This window comes from Monodelphis domestica, chromosome 2, assembly GCF_027887165.1.
Source record: "Monodelphis domestica isolate mMonDom1 chromosome 2, mMonDom1.pri, whole genome shotgun sequence".
Taxonomy (NCBI): domain Eukaryota; kingdom Metazoa; phylum Chordata; class Mammalia; order Didelphimorphia; family Didelphidae; genus Monodelphis; species Monodelphis domestica.
In genome coordinates this window covers 6,267,938-6,284,348 of record NC_077228.1, presented here as the reverse complement: position 1 = coordinate 6,284,348, position 16,411 = coordinate 6,267,938, and the positions used below count along the sequence as shown (strand labels likewise).

Here is a 16,411-nt window from a genome sequence, read left to right as displayed (position 1 = left end):
TGCCACCAGCATTGCTTCCAAGTTCAGGCAGTGTCTAAATGTGGGAGGAAAGGAGTTCTGGGTCTCCAGAGCAGCTGAATTGGAACTTCCTTTTTCTTTGTCATTCCCTCATCATGGCCTGTGGGATCCCAGCCAGCTGAGGTCCAAAATCAGGGCCAGGGATTGATTTTAACTTAATACACACTGGTAGATTATAATGAAAATCAAGTAAACCGTGTCCCATCAGGGGTTATAGAAAGCAGAACATGCGATTCAGAAATGACAACCTCAAGCCAAACAAATGAAACAGCCAAGTGTCCCAGGCTCTCCATCACTGTAGGAAAAACCGTAAATTCAGAGATGTGGGAATTCTAAATGAGCATCCAATTCGTTTAAGTATCTGTTAGGAGAGAGAGGGAGAGAGAAGGATATAAGGTGCAAGCCTAGAAAATAGGCTGCTTTGCCAGCTTCCCAGAATTCCCAAAGAAGCTCTGAATTAGAAGTGACTAAGTGACTCCCAAGAGGACTTTCTCTGTCATATACCCAACAAGTGACCATTCAGCCTTTGCTTACAGACCTCCAATGAGAATAAATCTGACGAAGGCCCCCACTCCACCCTGGGAAATGTTTCCTTACATTAAGGAGTTTCCAGTGGCCACTGACTCCAACCTGATATTTTTCAGATTGTATTCATTGCTCCCATTCTTGCCCCTCTGGGGCCAGGCAGAGCAAGTCTGTTTCTCCTTCCACACGAGAGACCTCCCAATACCTGGAGCAAGCCAGTTGATATGCGTTCCTTTATATCCTCTCTTTTCCAGGCTAAATGGTGGAATTTCCTCCAACTCCTCTCCTCTTCATGTGACATCCCCTAGAGATTCATTCTGAATCTGGGTCCTCTCCGCTGACTGATCTCTAGCTTATCAGAGTCCTTTCTCAATATGGCGGCCAATATGGTTTGTTCTGGGCATAGTACAGCAGAGCTGGTGCCGCTTTATGGCTGGATCATGATGTCCTTTTAGTTCATCTGAAAATCTCCTCAGTATTCTTAGCTGCCATATAACACTGTGGCTTCATCTCAAGCTTGTGATCCACTGCTCGAACTCCAGATTTTCTTCAGATGGCCAGCCACCCTGCCAGACCTCTCCTGGCTAATACTGATGATGCTGGCTTCTAACCTCAATGAAAGACTTTACCACTATTCCTGTCCAATCCATCTCACTTGATTTGACCTAGATGGTCAATAGCCTTGAGTCCATGTAGCATGAGGATCCAAAGATCTTGTTTTTCTGGAGAAGAGAAGGCTCAGGTGCAATGGGGCACTGTCTGAAGAGATAGGGCAGGTGGAGAAGAGCCTAGATTTGTTCAGTTCGACCCCAGAAGACAAGAACAAGAACAATGGATGGAAGCCACAAAGAGGCAAATTTTGGCTTCATGTGAGGAAAATTTTACTGAAAATTAGAACTACCCTGGAGTTCTTCAAGCTAAAGAACCACTTGTGAGGCAGAGTCCTTTTGGGCATGGGTCAGCCTAGGGGACCCTGGAGGTCCCTTTCATCAATCAGATTTTATGGAATTCTATGTCCTAACATTCTAACCATTTAAGAGATGCAGGGGCTAAAATGATGGGCTCAGAATTAGGAAATATGAGTTCGAATCCAGCCTCAGATACTTACTGGCTAGTTGTGTGACCCTGGGCAAGTCACTTAACTTCTGTCTGCCTCAGTTTCCTTATCTATAAAATGATGATAATAATAACACCCACCTCCCAGTGTGGTGGTTGAGAATCAAATGAAAGTTTATTTGGCAAAGCACTTTGCAAACCTTAAAGCACTATATCCATGCTAATCACCAGTATTGTCTCCAGCCTTTACCAAGTGGAGCATGGCAGCCTGCACCTAATGTTTGGCTAAAATTCTTGTCAACTACATAAACGATGTTCTTTGAATCTCCTGATATTTTAAATAATCTCATCTGAAGCCCAATAATTACCTTTGTGTGTTTCATAAGCTTTAACAACTTAAGCTCTTGTCTTGGGATCATTTAATTAAACCTCTGGAGCATTTAATTAAGGCAAGAATATGATGTTATTGAAACAATCTCTGCCAACTTAAAGGCATCCTGAGGCTGGAGCTTGCAAAGGAGTTCCAGTGGCCACCGACTCCAGCCATGGGAGTAAGCTGTGCCCAAACAGCATCCAGGGGGAAGAGACAGTTTTTTCTTCTGGTTCTTACTTGGTTTTCAGGGAATGGGGTGGGGTGGGGGAGAGAGGAGAAAGAGGGATCCTATTGTCATATGGAGAGATGAAAGGAGCCTTGGACGACATCTTGTCCAGCTCTGATTTTTCAGAGTTTAAGAGAGGTCAAATAACTCCCACACTGAGCAAGTAAGTTTTCAGAAATGTCAACTTTTGCATCTGAGCCTCTGATATTCATTCATTTAATAAGCATTTATTAAGCACCTGCTGTGTGTCAAGCACTATACCAGGTGCCCATGATAGAATTACAAAAAGAAAACAGCCCCACACACGGCTTACTTCCTCTGGAAGGAAAATAATGTGCATTTCAAGAAGCCAATGTTATACTCTTAAACGTCTTATTTGAGGAGCTGAATGCCAAGGTAATTGGGGACGTGGTGAGAAAGCACCCAGCTGTTCTCGGGGAATTCAAGGCAACAAGCCCAGGTGGATGTGTCCCAAGCTGAACTAACAGCTGTTACCACTGAACTGCCAATGGTGACTTTTGCTGAATTTTGGTGGATGGGAAAAGAGCTTCAGAACCCAAGAAAGTTGAACTTGGACTCTCTCTCTCTCTCTCTCTCTCTCTCTCTCTCTCTCTCTCTCTCTCTCTCTCTCTCTCTCTCTCTCTCTCTCTCTCTCTCTCTCTCTCTCTCTCTCTCTCTCTCTCTCTCTCTCTCTCTCTCTCTCTCTCTCTCTCTCTCTCTCTCTCTCTCTCTCTCTCTCTCTCTCTCTCTCTCTCTCTCTCTCTCTCTCTCTCTCTCTCTCTCTCTCTCTCTCTCTCTCTCTCTCTCTCTCTCTCTCTCTCTCTCTCTATATATATATATATATATATAAATATATAATTGTCCTCACTTACATTTAACACCAATTTAACAATATTTTTAAAAATGGAGCCCCAAACTCTCTCTCTCTCCCTCCCTCTCTTCCATCAGTCTTGATTTTTTAAGTGGGAGGTGATGGTGGAGGCAGAGAATTCTTCTTCAAATTATAGTCCCCTCAGCTGGACTCTCATTCCTGGCAAATTTAAAGCATATTTTAAGAGGTGGAATTGTGTACATTGAGAAAGGGAGGCAGAGAATATCAATGAGGATGGAGTAACTAATCTCTGAGCAGTTTTGGAGAGCTACATGATACACCACTATATTCAAATTTTGGCAAAGCATTGGCTCCTAATGTGTGAGCAACAAGCACAAAGAACTAGAAATCCCAACATAAGGAGGCAAATTAGACTGAGTAGATACTTCTGAGGTTTGGTGGGATAACACAAATTCCTGACCACCTTATGGTTATTGAAGGGTATATATATCCTTCAAGAGAAACTGGATAAGGTGTGTGTGTGTGTGTGTGTGTGTGTGTGTGTGTGTGTGTGTGTGTGTGTGTGTGTGTGTGTGTTGGGGAGAGGGAGAGAGGATTTGGAAGCTGATTTCTAGTGGAGTTCTATGAAGATCATCTGCTCTTGATTCTACTTGCTTTAACTTAATCATGGAATTATGGATTCCGATTTGGAGGGATCTTTAACTAGAGGTCAATTAATGCAACCACCTCCTTTTGCAGATGAGGGATATTTGGTTGCCATGACTTATGAGAATCAGTTGAACCAACTGGGAATGATTAACCTGGAGAAGAGAAGACTGAGGAAAGATGATCTGTCTTCAAGTATTTGAAGTGTTGTCATAGTCAAGTGAGATTAGACTCATTACACTTGACTCCAAAGAATACAATCAGGAGTAATGGGAAGAAGTTGCCGAGAAGAAAAGTTTGGCTTAATATAAGGATATAAGGATAAGGATAATTAGAACTGTGCAAATGCTGAATGAGCTGCTTCTGGTGAAAGTAGGTTCTGTAGCAGAGCAGGTTTTCTACCAGAACTTGCATGGAATTTTTATAGAGATGTCTTTAGATGGGATTCCTATTCTGGTATATGTTCGACAAAATAATGTCTAAGATCCTAGCTTGCTCTAATCATCTTTGATTATTTGAATCATGAAGAATAGGAGAAATCTCCATTTTTAAAATGGGGAAGTGCAACCAAACTCCAGATGGACTGAGTAGCTTGAATACTCTCTTTATAAAGATATTAGAAAGGATAATTGGCATAATTTAGGGACACTTGGGCAAGGAAATGGTGGTCACTAGAAGCCAGCATGTGTCCACTAGGAACAAGTTCTTCCAGGCTAAATTAAATAGTAGGGACAAAAACAAACAAACAAAACCCATAAAATGTAAGTTTTCCCTTTTATTTCATGTTCAGTTAATAGCATTAACTATGCCTCTCAGCTTTGCATCAGCTGCAAATTTGATGAACATGCTATCTATGTCTTTATCCAAGTCATTGATAAAAATGTTAAACCACCCAGGACCAAGAATAGATCTATGGGGTACTAGAGACTTCCCACTATATTAACATTGAGCCAGGAACAATTAACTTTTGAGAACAATCACCCAACAAAAACTAGATCTATCTAATTCTAATCTCACCTAGATTCGCCTTTCTCAGAAGTACAGTATGCAATGTTTTATCAACAGCCTAGGGAAGTGAGGTTCACCACGTACCCCTCATCTATCAGTTTAGTCAATCATTCTAACAAAGGAATGAGGTTAGTCTAAAATAATTTGTTCTTGTTAAAGCCAGACTGACTCTTTGTATTTGCCACTCTCCTCACTAGATGTTGGCCAACGGTCTCTTAAAAGCCCTGTTGTAGAACTGTTCCAGAAATCAAAATCAAGCTTACTTACCTATATTTATTAGAATTTGTTTTCTCCTTTCTGAAAGCCAAGAAACATCTTCTATTCTCTAATCTCCTAGCACTTCTCTTATTTGGGGTTATCATTTAAGATCACTGAATGGGCTCAAGCATCACATCAGCAGTTCTTTCAGGATCCAAAGATGGAGGTCACCTAGTCCAACTGACTTGAATTTAAGAAAGGAATCTGAGTACTCTCTTGCTATTTCCCTACTTATCATGGGACCCATTTCCTTGTTGGTCATTTTTATTCTGTCATCTTCAATATTCATGTCTAGCTATAGTGATAATAGTAACTCATATTTATATATTACTCTAAGGTTTATAAAGACCTTCCTTTACAATAGTCCTACATGCTAAGTCTTTGGCCTTCAAAGCCACAGGAGGGTACATCAATAGATGATAATGCACAAAGACAATAGTCATTCTCGGTCACCGAGAGACTACCACTACACTACATGTTAAGTAGAACAAGTATTATGTATCCCCATTGGATAGATGAGGAAACAGACTAAAATATTAAGTGACTTGCCCAAAGTCACAGCTGGTTAAATATAAGAATCAGGACAAGAAGATTTTAAAGGTGACTTACACGTTTTAAAATCTATGATCTCATGAAATATATTTGCTTGTCTAGTTCAGTTTTTCTATAACTTGTCATGATTTTTTCCTGGAAAAAAATATCCCCCCAAAAACAAGTACTTAGGAGTTAAACTAAGTAGAAGATATCCGGATCTTGGAATTTGAATCATGCAAAGAATTGAGCATGTGAATCTGATGTGCAACATCAGTCAAAAAATCCTAAAGATTAACTTGATAACAATTGACTTCTTTTGTAAATGACAAGTCCCTCAAAATGGAAATGATAGAATTCTTATGTTCACCAATTACAAACTGATAAAAATTCCTTGCTGTCATGATGAAATTGTTGTTGCCTAGTAATTTTGCAAGATTCACCCCAAAATGGCTTTGTCAGACGTATACTAGGGTAAACAAATTGGTCTAATGGCAAGTGTTCAATTTGAAGCCTACCGATCTGACTTCAAATCCTGCCCTTGATTCTTTGTAGCTGAGAGACCTTGAGGAATTTTCTTAATCTCTCTGAGCCTCAACTTCCTCAGCAGTAAATTGAGAAGGTTAGACCTTTAGCTTAGGAACAATTTTCATCAGTTGGAGAGTGTCCAAAGCATGAAGACAAGGATGATAAAAAGCCTCAGCTGTGTATATATGAAAATGATTTAAAGGCTTCTGGGGGTGTTTGTCTAGGAGAAGAGAATATTTAGCTGTTTGGGAGCATTCAAAGGACTTTCACATGGAATGGCTATTAGACTTGTCCTATTTGGCCTCTGAGAACAGATTTAAGAAGAGCAGGGGAAGTTCCAGAGATGCAATCCTAGGCTTGATTGCAGGAAGTTTCCCCAACAATTGGAGCAAATTTATAGTGGACTAGATTGTCTTTGAGATGCCCTTCATTGAAGGTCTTCAAGACATAATCACTGAGTGTCTTATATATGGAATTCTTTTTGGGTACCAGACAAGATGGCCACCAAGACCCCATCTAATTCTGAAATCCTGTGATTTGGTCACTAGATGAACTCTAAGGTCTCTTCCAGCTAGAGATCTAGGATCTCATGAAAGTCCCTGTTCTAAAAAATCCCCATAATCTAGCCTTTGCAAAGTGCCAAGATTGACATAAGCTTGATAGCAGAAAGCTGAGAGCTTAGAGAATTTCAGATGAAATTTCTGATATTCAACTTTTCAGAATCTTGTCTTTAATTAGAAGAGGCAACTGGGGTATGGAAATGGAACTGGCCAAAGTCAAGGGATAAGGTAAAATTCTTCCTCTGATACTTATTAACTACTTACTTAACCTAAGTCTCAGATTCCTCATCTGTAAAATGGGTCTAATATAATTTTCATTTCCTACTTCCCAGGATTCATGTGAAGTCACTTTATAAACTGTAGGACATTATGCTGCCATGAGATATTCTTACTAAAAGTGACAAAATCAGAAGTTGTTATTCAGTTGACATTGAAGACCTTTGTGCCTAAATTAGAAGGGGGAATGGGAAGGGAAGTGAGGCCTCAGCCCAGCGTCTTCAGAAGCTCACCTCTAGAAGTGGTCAGTCCACATCAAGGCTGAGGTGCACCGATGAGGATGAGGCAGGGACATGGAGCCGGACCTGGCCTCCTTTGCATAGTGTGTGACCTGTGGATAAACAGAAGACTTCATTCTTCACTGCTGTGAATCTTGGCCATTTACCAGATGAACACTTATTTGAATGTTTCCAAATAACTCTAGAAACAAGCAAAACACAGGCAACAATCTAATATCTTCTCTGAGAAAGTTAATGAAAAATACTTTTAGCAGCCCTATTCTCAAAGCAAGGAGAGAAGGTGATGTCATGGGTAGCCCCAGAGTCAGCAGGATACAGGTTCAAGGCCCAACTGAGACTTATCTGGCTGTAGGTCCTTGGAACCTATTGAACCTCCCAAGTGCTCTTGAAAATTCTCTTCAACCCTTAAGTTGTAGGGAAGGTCCTGGATAGCATTGGTAGGTGGAGTTTTCTCATCTGGGAGATTCTTTCACCAGTGAAATGATATGGAAGATGGGAAGAGATCTAACTCCCAGGGTCTTTATTGACTTGGTCTTCCTCTATGCCCAAGCTTTGCCTAGACTGGTCAACTTCTATGAATTATGAATAGGGTGAAAACCATTCCTCCAGCCACTAAAATCTAAGCCCAACAAATTAACAACTAAAGTGGTATAACTATGAGCCAGGTGCTGTCCTAAGTGCTGGGGGATCCAAGAAAATGAATAAAATGACCACAATCATCTAAATGAAAACACCGGGAAAAGGTGACCACTCTGATTCATTGCAATATCCAATCTGGGCTTCCGAGAGCAAATGGTGAAAGACACTTCCATACTCCTTAGAGGGGTGGGTACTATGGGCAGAGTGGTCTGTGGGACGCCAAATGCAATTGCCATTGTACTTCCTGCATAAGCCAGCACATAGGGAGATGTGACCTCAAAACAACAACTCAAACAATCAGAAAAACTCCAAAAGGGAAGGGAAATAGAATTAGAAATGTAATTATGGGAGTTTCTCCCTGCCGGGAATGCCTTCTTCGAGTTGCATCTCCACCACATCCTGTGGGTGTTTCAAGAACCAGCTTGAGTCAGAGACTAATAAATTCAGAGTTGACAAGAACCTTAAGAGTCATCTAATCCAACCCCTTCCATTATATAGATTAGAAAACTGAGACTTGGGTGAAATGACAGGATAAAGGCATACAGGCAGTAAATACCAAGCAGCAATTCAAAGCAGGGTGCTTGGGTGCCAAGAAGAGTTTAGTGCAGTTACTGAGGATCACCCACCTCTTCTCTGGAGGCTTTCTGGAGAGATGCTGCCAGCATCTCCTCCTTTTTCTCTCCTGACTACCCATGACATTGACTCTACAGAGTCACTCACTAAAATTTGTTGAATACCTACTAGCAACCCAACCCACTGTGTGCAGTAAATATACTCTTTCCATCAAAAACAGAGAGAGACACACACACACACACAAAGACAGACAGACAGACAGGCAGACAAAGACAGAGACAGAGAAAGACAGAGAGACAGAGGGAGCACTAAGTATGAATCAATCAGAATAAATCACTGGAAACTTGGTATCATGACCCTGAACAAATCATGTAGTGTCTCTGCCTCAGTTTCTTCATCTGTACAATGGAAAGGAGGATGGGAAAGGGGGATGGGCTCAATGGTCTTTAATGTACATTTCACTCCAAATCTATAATTCTATGATTCCCAAATAACTGTGGCCTAAACCTCATATGGAGTTTTCCTTTGCTTCCCGTTTAATATGCTGCAGGGATATTCAGCTCTTCTTGACATGTCTTCAGGAACATGGGATTAGCATGAGAGATTAATGTTTAGCCTGGAGCTTCATTCCATCCATCAGCAATGAAAAACCAGGCCCTGAACTGAGTGCTGGGGATACAAGTGGAGAGTGAAACCATTCCTGCTCCCAATGATCTCACATTCTCCTGGGGGACACAAGTACATATGTAAATACAGACAGTCTGAGTACCCAACGAAAAATGCAAATATATACAAAAGGAAATAATATGAGGTCCTTTGGTAGGGAGGGCATTGGCTGGTGAGGGGAGGAGGAAAGGTTTCATGCCAAAGATGGTGCTCAAGCAGTATCTTGAGGAAAGAGGACACGGGAGGAGACAAGAGAGGAGAGTTGGGGAGGAGGGACAGGAGAGAGATAAGGGTTATCTCCAACCAAAGAATCATGGGATTTAGGATCAGAGTATTATCCACTTAGAACTAGAAGGGACCTTTGCAGTTCATCAAGTTCAACTCCTTCATTTTACAGATGGAGAAACTGAGACCTGTGGAGGTGAAGTGACTTGCCCACCATCACAGAGGTGGAAAGCTGAAGAGCTAGAATTTGAATGCATGTGCCTCACCTCCAATCTTGCATAAAGCAAAGCACTTTACCATGATGACTTGCTCCTCTCTCAATACCAAGGAGCCATCAGCAACCATTATTTTTCTTCCCCTTCCCCTTTATGTTGTTAAATGAACAATCATCAACAGACAAGAAAAGAACAAGAAAAGTTTTGGTTCTGTGGGTGATATGAATGAGTCCTGGGGCTTCACTCAAGTACCTCTCCTGATGCACCTTCTCTGCTACTGATCATCTTCAAGAGTCCTTGAACCTTTCCTGATGCCCCCACTGTCACCCCAAGTGAAGATAACCTTCTATCTCAGGTCTTATGAAGTCCTTGGTTCAGTAACTTGGCAAAATGTAAATGGCAATGAATGGCAGTAAAATGGCAGCCATTGATGTCTGATGGAGGACAGTGTATCCATATGTGTTCCTCAAAGGGCAGCCAGCTGGCTCTGACACATTAACTGAGTGACCTTGGGAAACTCACTCAACCTTTCATCTCTCTAGACAATTCTTAAGGGAAATAAGTGGAAGGGTGGGTGCTAAACTGTATTGATAGAGGGAGCTTCCAAAGTGGGAGTTCCCTGCCTCCACCAATTAATTTATATTTGAATAACACACTATCCCCCCCCCAAAAAAAGGTAAAGTCCCTCCTAGAGCCAAAGAACATGTTTTTATTAAACGTCTGTCTCCTCCAGCACCCAGGACAGTGCTCTGAACTGTAGACACTTGATATGTTTGCTCTTGCTGTTGTCTGCTTCCCCATGGGGGGAGCCACAGAAGTGAGACCAGTGGTTTCCCATCTCTGTCCTCACCTCGAATCCCAGATCAAGATCCCTTGGGAAGTGGTCTAGTGTGGCCAACAGATTCAGGATTCCAAGTCTCAGGAGCTGTAGGATCCTACCTGTTCCCTCATCCCTCTGGATCACACTTTCTCAGAGTTGGAAGGGATCTCAGCAGCCAACTTGTCCATTGTGCCCCTGACAAAGACAAGAGCTCCTCCAGCCTGTGCTGGAAGACCTCCGGGGAGGGGAAAACCCATGACCTCTCCAGACTACCCATTCAGTTCTATATAGAGGCACCCTTAGCACACAGTGAGGGGTAGGGAGATGGCATGAGTTCTGGAAAATTCACTTAAAATTTTGGTCCTCTCCTTGTACCAGAGAAGAAGTCAGAATGTCTTCTTTTTCTTTTATGGGGTGTTTGCAGTACGTTAATGTAAAATTTGGGGTAAGTATTTGGTTCTAGGCTCCACTGGAGGTCAACATAGAGATCTTGGTATCTCTAGCCTTTGTGTGTCCTCTGCTGGCATTCACATTCTTTTCACCAACTTTAACTTTTTATTTATTTTGACTTAAAAGAAGAGATTGTGTTTCTGTGATATTCAAAGATAAAATATGTTGATCTGATACAATGTTGTACATATAGTTTATGCATTTCTGAGTTTCTAAACTTTGTCTCTGCTATCTTCTGGCCTTCACGTATCATCTGTGGCTTCCACAAAACTACCCCATATTTCCCATCTAATTTCTTTACAAACTCTTACCTTCCATCTTAAAATCAACATGGTGTATTAGCTCCAAGGCAGAAGAGCGGTAAGGACTAGGCAATTGGGGTTAAGTGACTTGCCCAGGGTCACACAGCTATGAAGTATCTAAGGTCATATTTGAACGTAGGACCTCCCATCTCTAGACCTCCTGGTTTACAATCTAATCTAATCTAATCTTAACTAACCCTAACCCTAACCCTAAATTCATGCCTTCAACATCCCTTCGCCCGATTTAATTTCTAATGCTGATTTGCAATATATCAAAACCATGATGGAGGTGGAAGTTGGGAAGCTCAGTGGATTGAGAGCCAAGCCTAGATATGGGAGGTCCTAGGTTCAAATCTGGCCTCAGGCACAGATGTGTGAGCCTGGGCAAGTCACTTCACCCCCATTGCCTAGCCCTTACCACTCTTCTGCCGTGGAACCAATACACAGTATTGATTCCAAGACGGAAGGTGAGGGGTTAAAAAAAAACATGATGGGGAAAATCTTGATGGGGAAGGATACCTGTAATTCTAGAATTTTCCTTAAATCAAGTGATTTGCTTATGGTCTTCTATTTAGCAAGCATATGAGGTAGGATTTGAACCCAGGCTTCCCAATGAAGCGCTTAAGCCCCTAGACTAGGCTGTCTCTTTCTGTCTGTCCTGTGAGATCAAATGGACTATATTGAGTTCATTTCCACATCAGCCCTAATATTTAAGAACATTCTCTCCTACAGACGGAACATTCCCAATTCCTTGAAGCCTCCCTTATATGGCACACACTCAAGGCCGGTTGCCATCTTAGTTACCTTCCTTCGAACCCTCAGGATCCTCTCCATGGCCTTTCTAAAGGTAGTGGCCAAGACCGAACTGAGCTGCCCAGGTAGAGTCTGACTAGCACCCAGTAGAGAATTGCTATGGATGGGCTCCTCCTCCCTGGAAGCTTTCCCATGATCCTTTTGGGTGCCATCCTCTCGCGGGGAGGCGGGGACACTTCCTTTCTCTGCCTTCGCTTCTGAGGAAAGCATCGCGAGACGGGAGTCCTGGGCCAGGCTCATCTCCTGGCATGGCCGTAACAACGAGGCTGTGCCCGAGCCCGGAGCCCGAGGTCGGTGCGCCTCCAGGGGCCCGAAGGCACACCTCCCGGATCCGGGGCTCCTCGGCTGGCACGGAGAAGGAGGCTGGAGCCCTGTGAGAGCGAGCCAGCCGCCTGCCCAGCCCAAGAGTGGGGAAGGCTGACCGGCCTCAGGTCTCTCCGCAGCCCAAGCCCTCGGCCTCTCGGCTGGCACAGCCGTCTTCCCAAGGGCCGGGGCTGGCCACGCTCCTCCCCAACCTCCACCCCGTTCCATACGCTTCAGCGGGAGCACATAGCAAGTCCTCCGCTGGGCGTTTAAGCCTCTCTGGGTCTCGGCCCCTCCCTAGCTGCCCAGCCTCCTTCCCCCTCCCTCTGCGCTCCCTCACTCTCTCCCCTTCCTAGAACAGTCTCCCTCCTCCGCTCTGCCCTGCCTGCTCTGGCTGCCTTCCAGATGCCCAGCTACAAGGAGCCTCTGGAGTCCTCCTTAGTCTCAGTGCCTTCCCTGGGAGTCCGCCCGTTTATCATGTATGTGATGTGATGTATGTGATGCATGTGGCCCTGTGCAAACACACGTGTGTCCCGGCATGCATTTACACACGTGTCTCCATCTGCATCTCTGGATGGACGGAGGTCCCATCTCTCTAGCTCTCTTTCATCTGCACATGGTTGTTTCCACGGTGCCTCCCTCATTAGACTGAACTCCAGGAGGACGGGGACTGTCTTTTGCCTTTCTCTGTGCCCCCAGCCCGGGGCCTGCCAGAGGGCCATAAATACTTGGTGGTGGGCTGACTGGGCTGTGGGTGGCAAGACCTTGTCCCACTTTCCCAAATAAATCAACCCCCCCAACTACCAAGATGATCTCGGGCTACAGAAAGAGAGACCTCGCTCCTGGTGGTAAGAGGGTGAGAGCTCCGCAAGATGGAGTTGGACCTAGAGAACAGAAGAACTGAGTTCAAATCCTGCCTCAAACCTTTATTGTCTGTGTGACTTTTTTGTGGTTCTTGTCTTCTTTTTTTAAAAACATTATTTTATTTGGTCATTTTCAAACATTGGAATTCATTAGAAACAAAGATCATTTTCTTTTCCTCCCCACCCCTACCCTAGCTGACATGTGATTCCACTGGGTATCACATGTGTTCTTGATTCGAACCCATTTCCGTGTTGTTGGTATCTGCATTAAACTGTTCATTTAGAGTCTCTTCTCATTCATATCCCCTCCACCCCTGTAGTCAAGCAGTTGCTTTTCCTCGGTGTTTTTACTCCCACAGTTTGTCCTCTACTTGTGGGTAGTGTTTTTCTCCTAGATCCCTGCAGATTGTTCAGGATCACTGCATTGACACCAATGGAGACGTCCATTACGTTTGATTGTACCACAGTGTATTAGTCTCTGTGTACAATGTTCTCCTGGTTCTGCTCCTCTCACTCTTCATCACTTCCTGGAGGTTGTTCCAGTCTCCATGGAATTCCTCCAGTTCATTATTCCTTTGAGCACAATAGTGTTCCATCACCAACAGATACCACAGTTTGCTCAGCCATTCCCCAATTGATGGGCATCCCCTCATTTTCCAATTTTTGGCCACCACAAAGATCGCAGCTATGAATATTCTTGTACAAGTCTTTTTGTCCATTATCTCTTTGGGATACAAACCCAGCAGTGCTATGGCTGGGTCAAAGGGCAGACAGTCTTTTGTCGCCCTTTGGGCATAGTTCCAAATTGCCCTCCAGAATGGTTGTATCAGTTCACAACTCCACCAGCAATGACTTAATGTCCCTACTTTGCCACATTCCCTCCAGCATTCATTACTTTCCTTTGCTGTTATGTTAGCCAATCTGCTAGGTGTGAGGTGATACCTCAGAGTTGTTTTGATTTGCATCTCTCTAATTTTAAGACATTTAGAACACTTTTTCATGTGCTTATTAATAGTTTTGATTTCTTTGGCTGAGAACTGCCTGTCCATGTCCCTTGCCCATTTGTCAACTGGAGAATGGCTTGGTTTTTTGTACAGTTGATTTAGCTCTTTGTAAATTGTCTGTGTGACTTTTGACAAATGACTCAGCCCCTTCAGCCTCAGTAAACACCTGTAATATCAATAAGGATCAAATGAGAGTGTGTGGATAAACCTTAACACCAGCTAGCCCTTATTTCTGCAGCTCTGTCTATGCTGCTAGTAAGTCAGAGCAGTGTCCTCTGCCTCTTATTCCAAGACTTGCCCCACGGTCACGCTGTCCTCTCTTCCTCTCAAGCTGGCCCAGAATGAGAGCCTCTGCGTCCCATTAAGTAGCTCACACATGCCCCAGTCCCTGCTGTTGGCACTGCCAATCTCCCAGGATTCCCAAGTATTCTGCCCTGGCCCCGGGGGCGCCTGCTCTCCAGTGCAAGCTTGGGAGCATCCCAGGCTCACAAAGACAGCAGTGAGAGAAGAAGGAACTTCGCCCTAACAAGAAGGAGCTGTTTGCCTCACATGATGGGTCCCAGACATTCCCGACCATTCCAAGTGACGGTATTGCCCAACCTTTCCAGACAGATCCCAGACGTCTGGCTCGACATCCATGGGGCAAGAGTGATTTCAAAGCTTGGGAGACGGGAGGCCACACAGCACACGCCAGCTCTGCGAGGGGGATGCATGACAGTTTGGCCAGCGTAGTAAATATCTTTCCGAATACCCAGAGGTAGGGCATGGAACCTTCAATGGGGCCATTGTGGCTCAGGAGGTAAGTAAGTGGCAATGGATCTGGGCAAATAGCCGGCTCTCCTCCTGTCCCTGTCCTGCCTCTCCGAGGCGTCTTTGTGCCTCTGGATGAGGAGACGTTTCAGACCCTGAAAGGAAAGTCTGTTAACCCTGGCATGTGCTCCGGCTCTCCCCAGGCACCTCCTTTGAGCACAGATTTCCTTCTTTGACGTTTTTTGGTGGCATGGCCATATTTCCATCCAGAGCTAATTTTAACCTCACTCAATGCTGGAGAGCTTGTCTCCTTTCCAGCCCAGCCTCCCTGATTGGCCAAGCAGAGGGGCGTCTTCGTGGTGTGATGAGAAGAGAGTGGGGGCCAAAGGGCTTCCCAGGCCAAAAGGAGGTCTCTCCTCAGCCTGCTCTGGTGCCGGAAATTTCCACCTGGTTCTTTTCCTTCGTTGGAAGCCAATATTTTACCTGGGTTAATGGGTGATGGTTGTTTTATTTGGAAGGAGTTTGAGAGAGAACTAAAACATTAGCCAAGATTAGTACTCCTTGTCATGTGGCCCCAAACTGGGGGAAATACAAGGGAAGGAAGCACAGGAGAAACTTTGTTTGAACAGAGGGCTTGTAAGCATGGCGCCAGGCAGGAATAGCCTCCAGGATAATTTCAAGGACATGCCTGGAGGCAGCTGGTTGGCAGAGTAGATAGAGAACTCTGGCTGAAATTCGAAAGACCTGAGTTCAAATCCAGACTCAGACAGTAACTAGTTATATGACCCTGAGCAAATCACTTAGCCTTGGTGTGCCTTAGTTTCCACGGTTGTAAAATGTGGATAATACGAGCACCTACATCACTGACATTATGGGGATCAAAAGAGATGTTTGTAAAGTGCTTTGCACAGCTCCTTACACATGGTAGGTGATTAATAAATGCTTGTTTCCTTTCTTAGGAAGAACCTCAACCGTACCTCCTCTCTGATACTTGGAATTCCCTTAACAAGGAAAAACTCACAACTCATTCCTTTCACAATTCCACTTTTGGAAGGAAAACTGCAGGTCTGAAAGTAAGGCAAGTCCCAGTGTGATAAACATGTCCCCCAACCAAGGTACCATTCATCTCCATCTATAGCATAGCAGCCACTACCACTTTCCCATCAGATAGAACGGTATTAGACCTGTTATTCCATTGGAATAGGCAATACTCTCTCTCTCTCTCTGTCTCTGTCTCTCTGTTTCTCTCTCTCTCTCTCTCTCTCTCTCTCTCTCTCTCTCTCTCTCTCTCTCTCTGTCTCTCCCTCTGTCTCTCTCTCTCTTCTCCCCTCTCTGTCTCTATGTCTCTCTCTGTCTCTGTCTCTGTCTTTGTCTCTCTCTCTCTGTCTCTGTCTCTCTCTGTCTCTCTCTCTGTCTGTCTCTCTCTCCTTCCTTCTCTGTCTCTGTCCCTCCCCCCATCCTCTCTCTCTGTCTCCCTTGATCCCTGAGCTGTTAACTAGATTATTCAAGGTTCCACAGATCATTGGTGTCAAGAGTGGGAATTTAGGACCATGGAGGACATGGAAGAGCCTTTAGAATTGAGTCTAACCCTTTACCTTAGAATCCTATGTAGGTGAGAGAGCAGAGGAATTATGGGGAGCAGACAAAACACTGTGGGGCTACTGAAAGCCAATGAAGGCAGCTGGGTGGCACAGTGGAGAGGGTGCCTAGCCT

The 16,411-nt window shown here is 44.2% G+C and overlaps 1 protein-coding gene across 2 annotated transcripts in view; it reads right to left on the bottom strand.

Moving 5' to 3' along the window:
• PTGER3 (prostaglandin E receptor 3) overlaps positions 1-16,411 on the bottom strand; it is a 136,367-nt gene that overhangs the window by 22,446 nt on the left and 97,510 nt on the right. Inside the window, exons 3-4 of one of the 2 annotated variants that reach the window (XM_056814932.1) lie at positions 7,070-7,167; positions 54-379 (exon numbers count right to left, since the gene is read on the bottom strand). In XM_056814932.1, the coding sequence (XP_056670910.1) occupies positions 7,072-7,167 (96 nt within the window). In that variant the 3' untranslated portion in view covers positions 54-379; positions 7,070-7,071. Of the gene's footprint in view, positions 1-53; positions 380-7,069; positions 7,168-16,411 lie in introns of those variants that run through there. The other variant, XM_056814931.1, reaches the window with a different exon arrangement.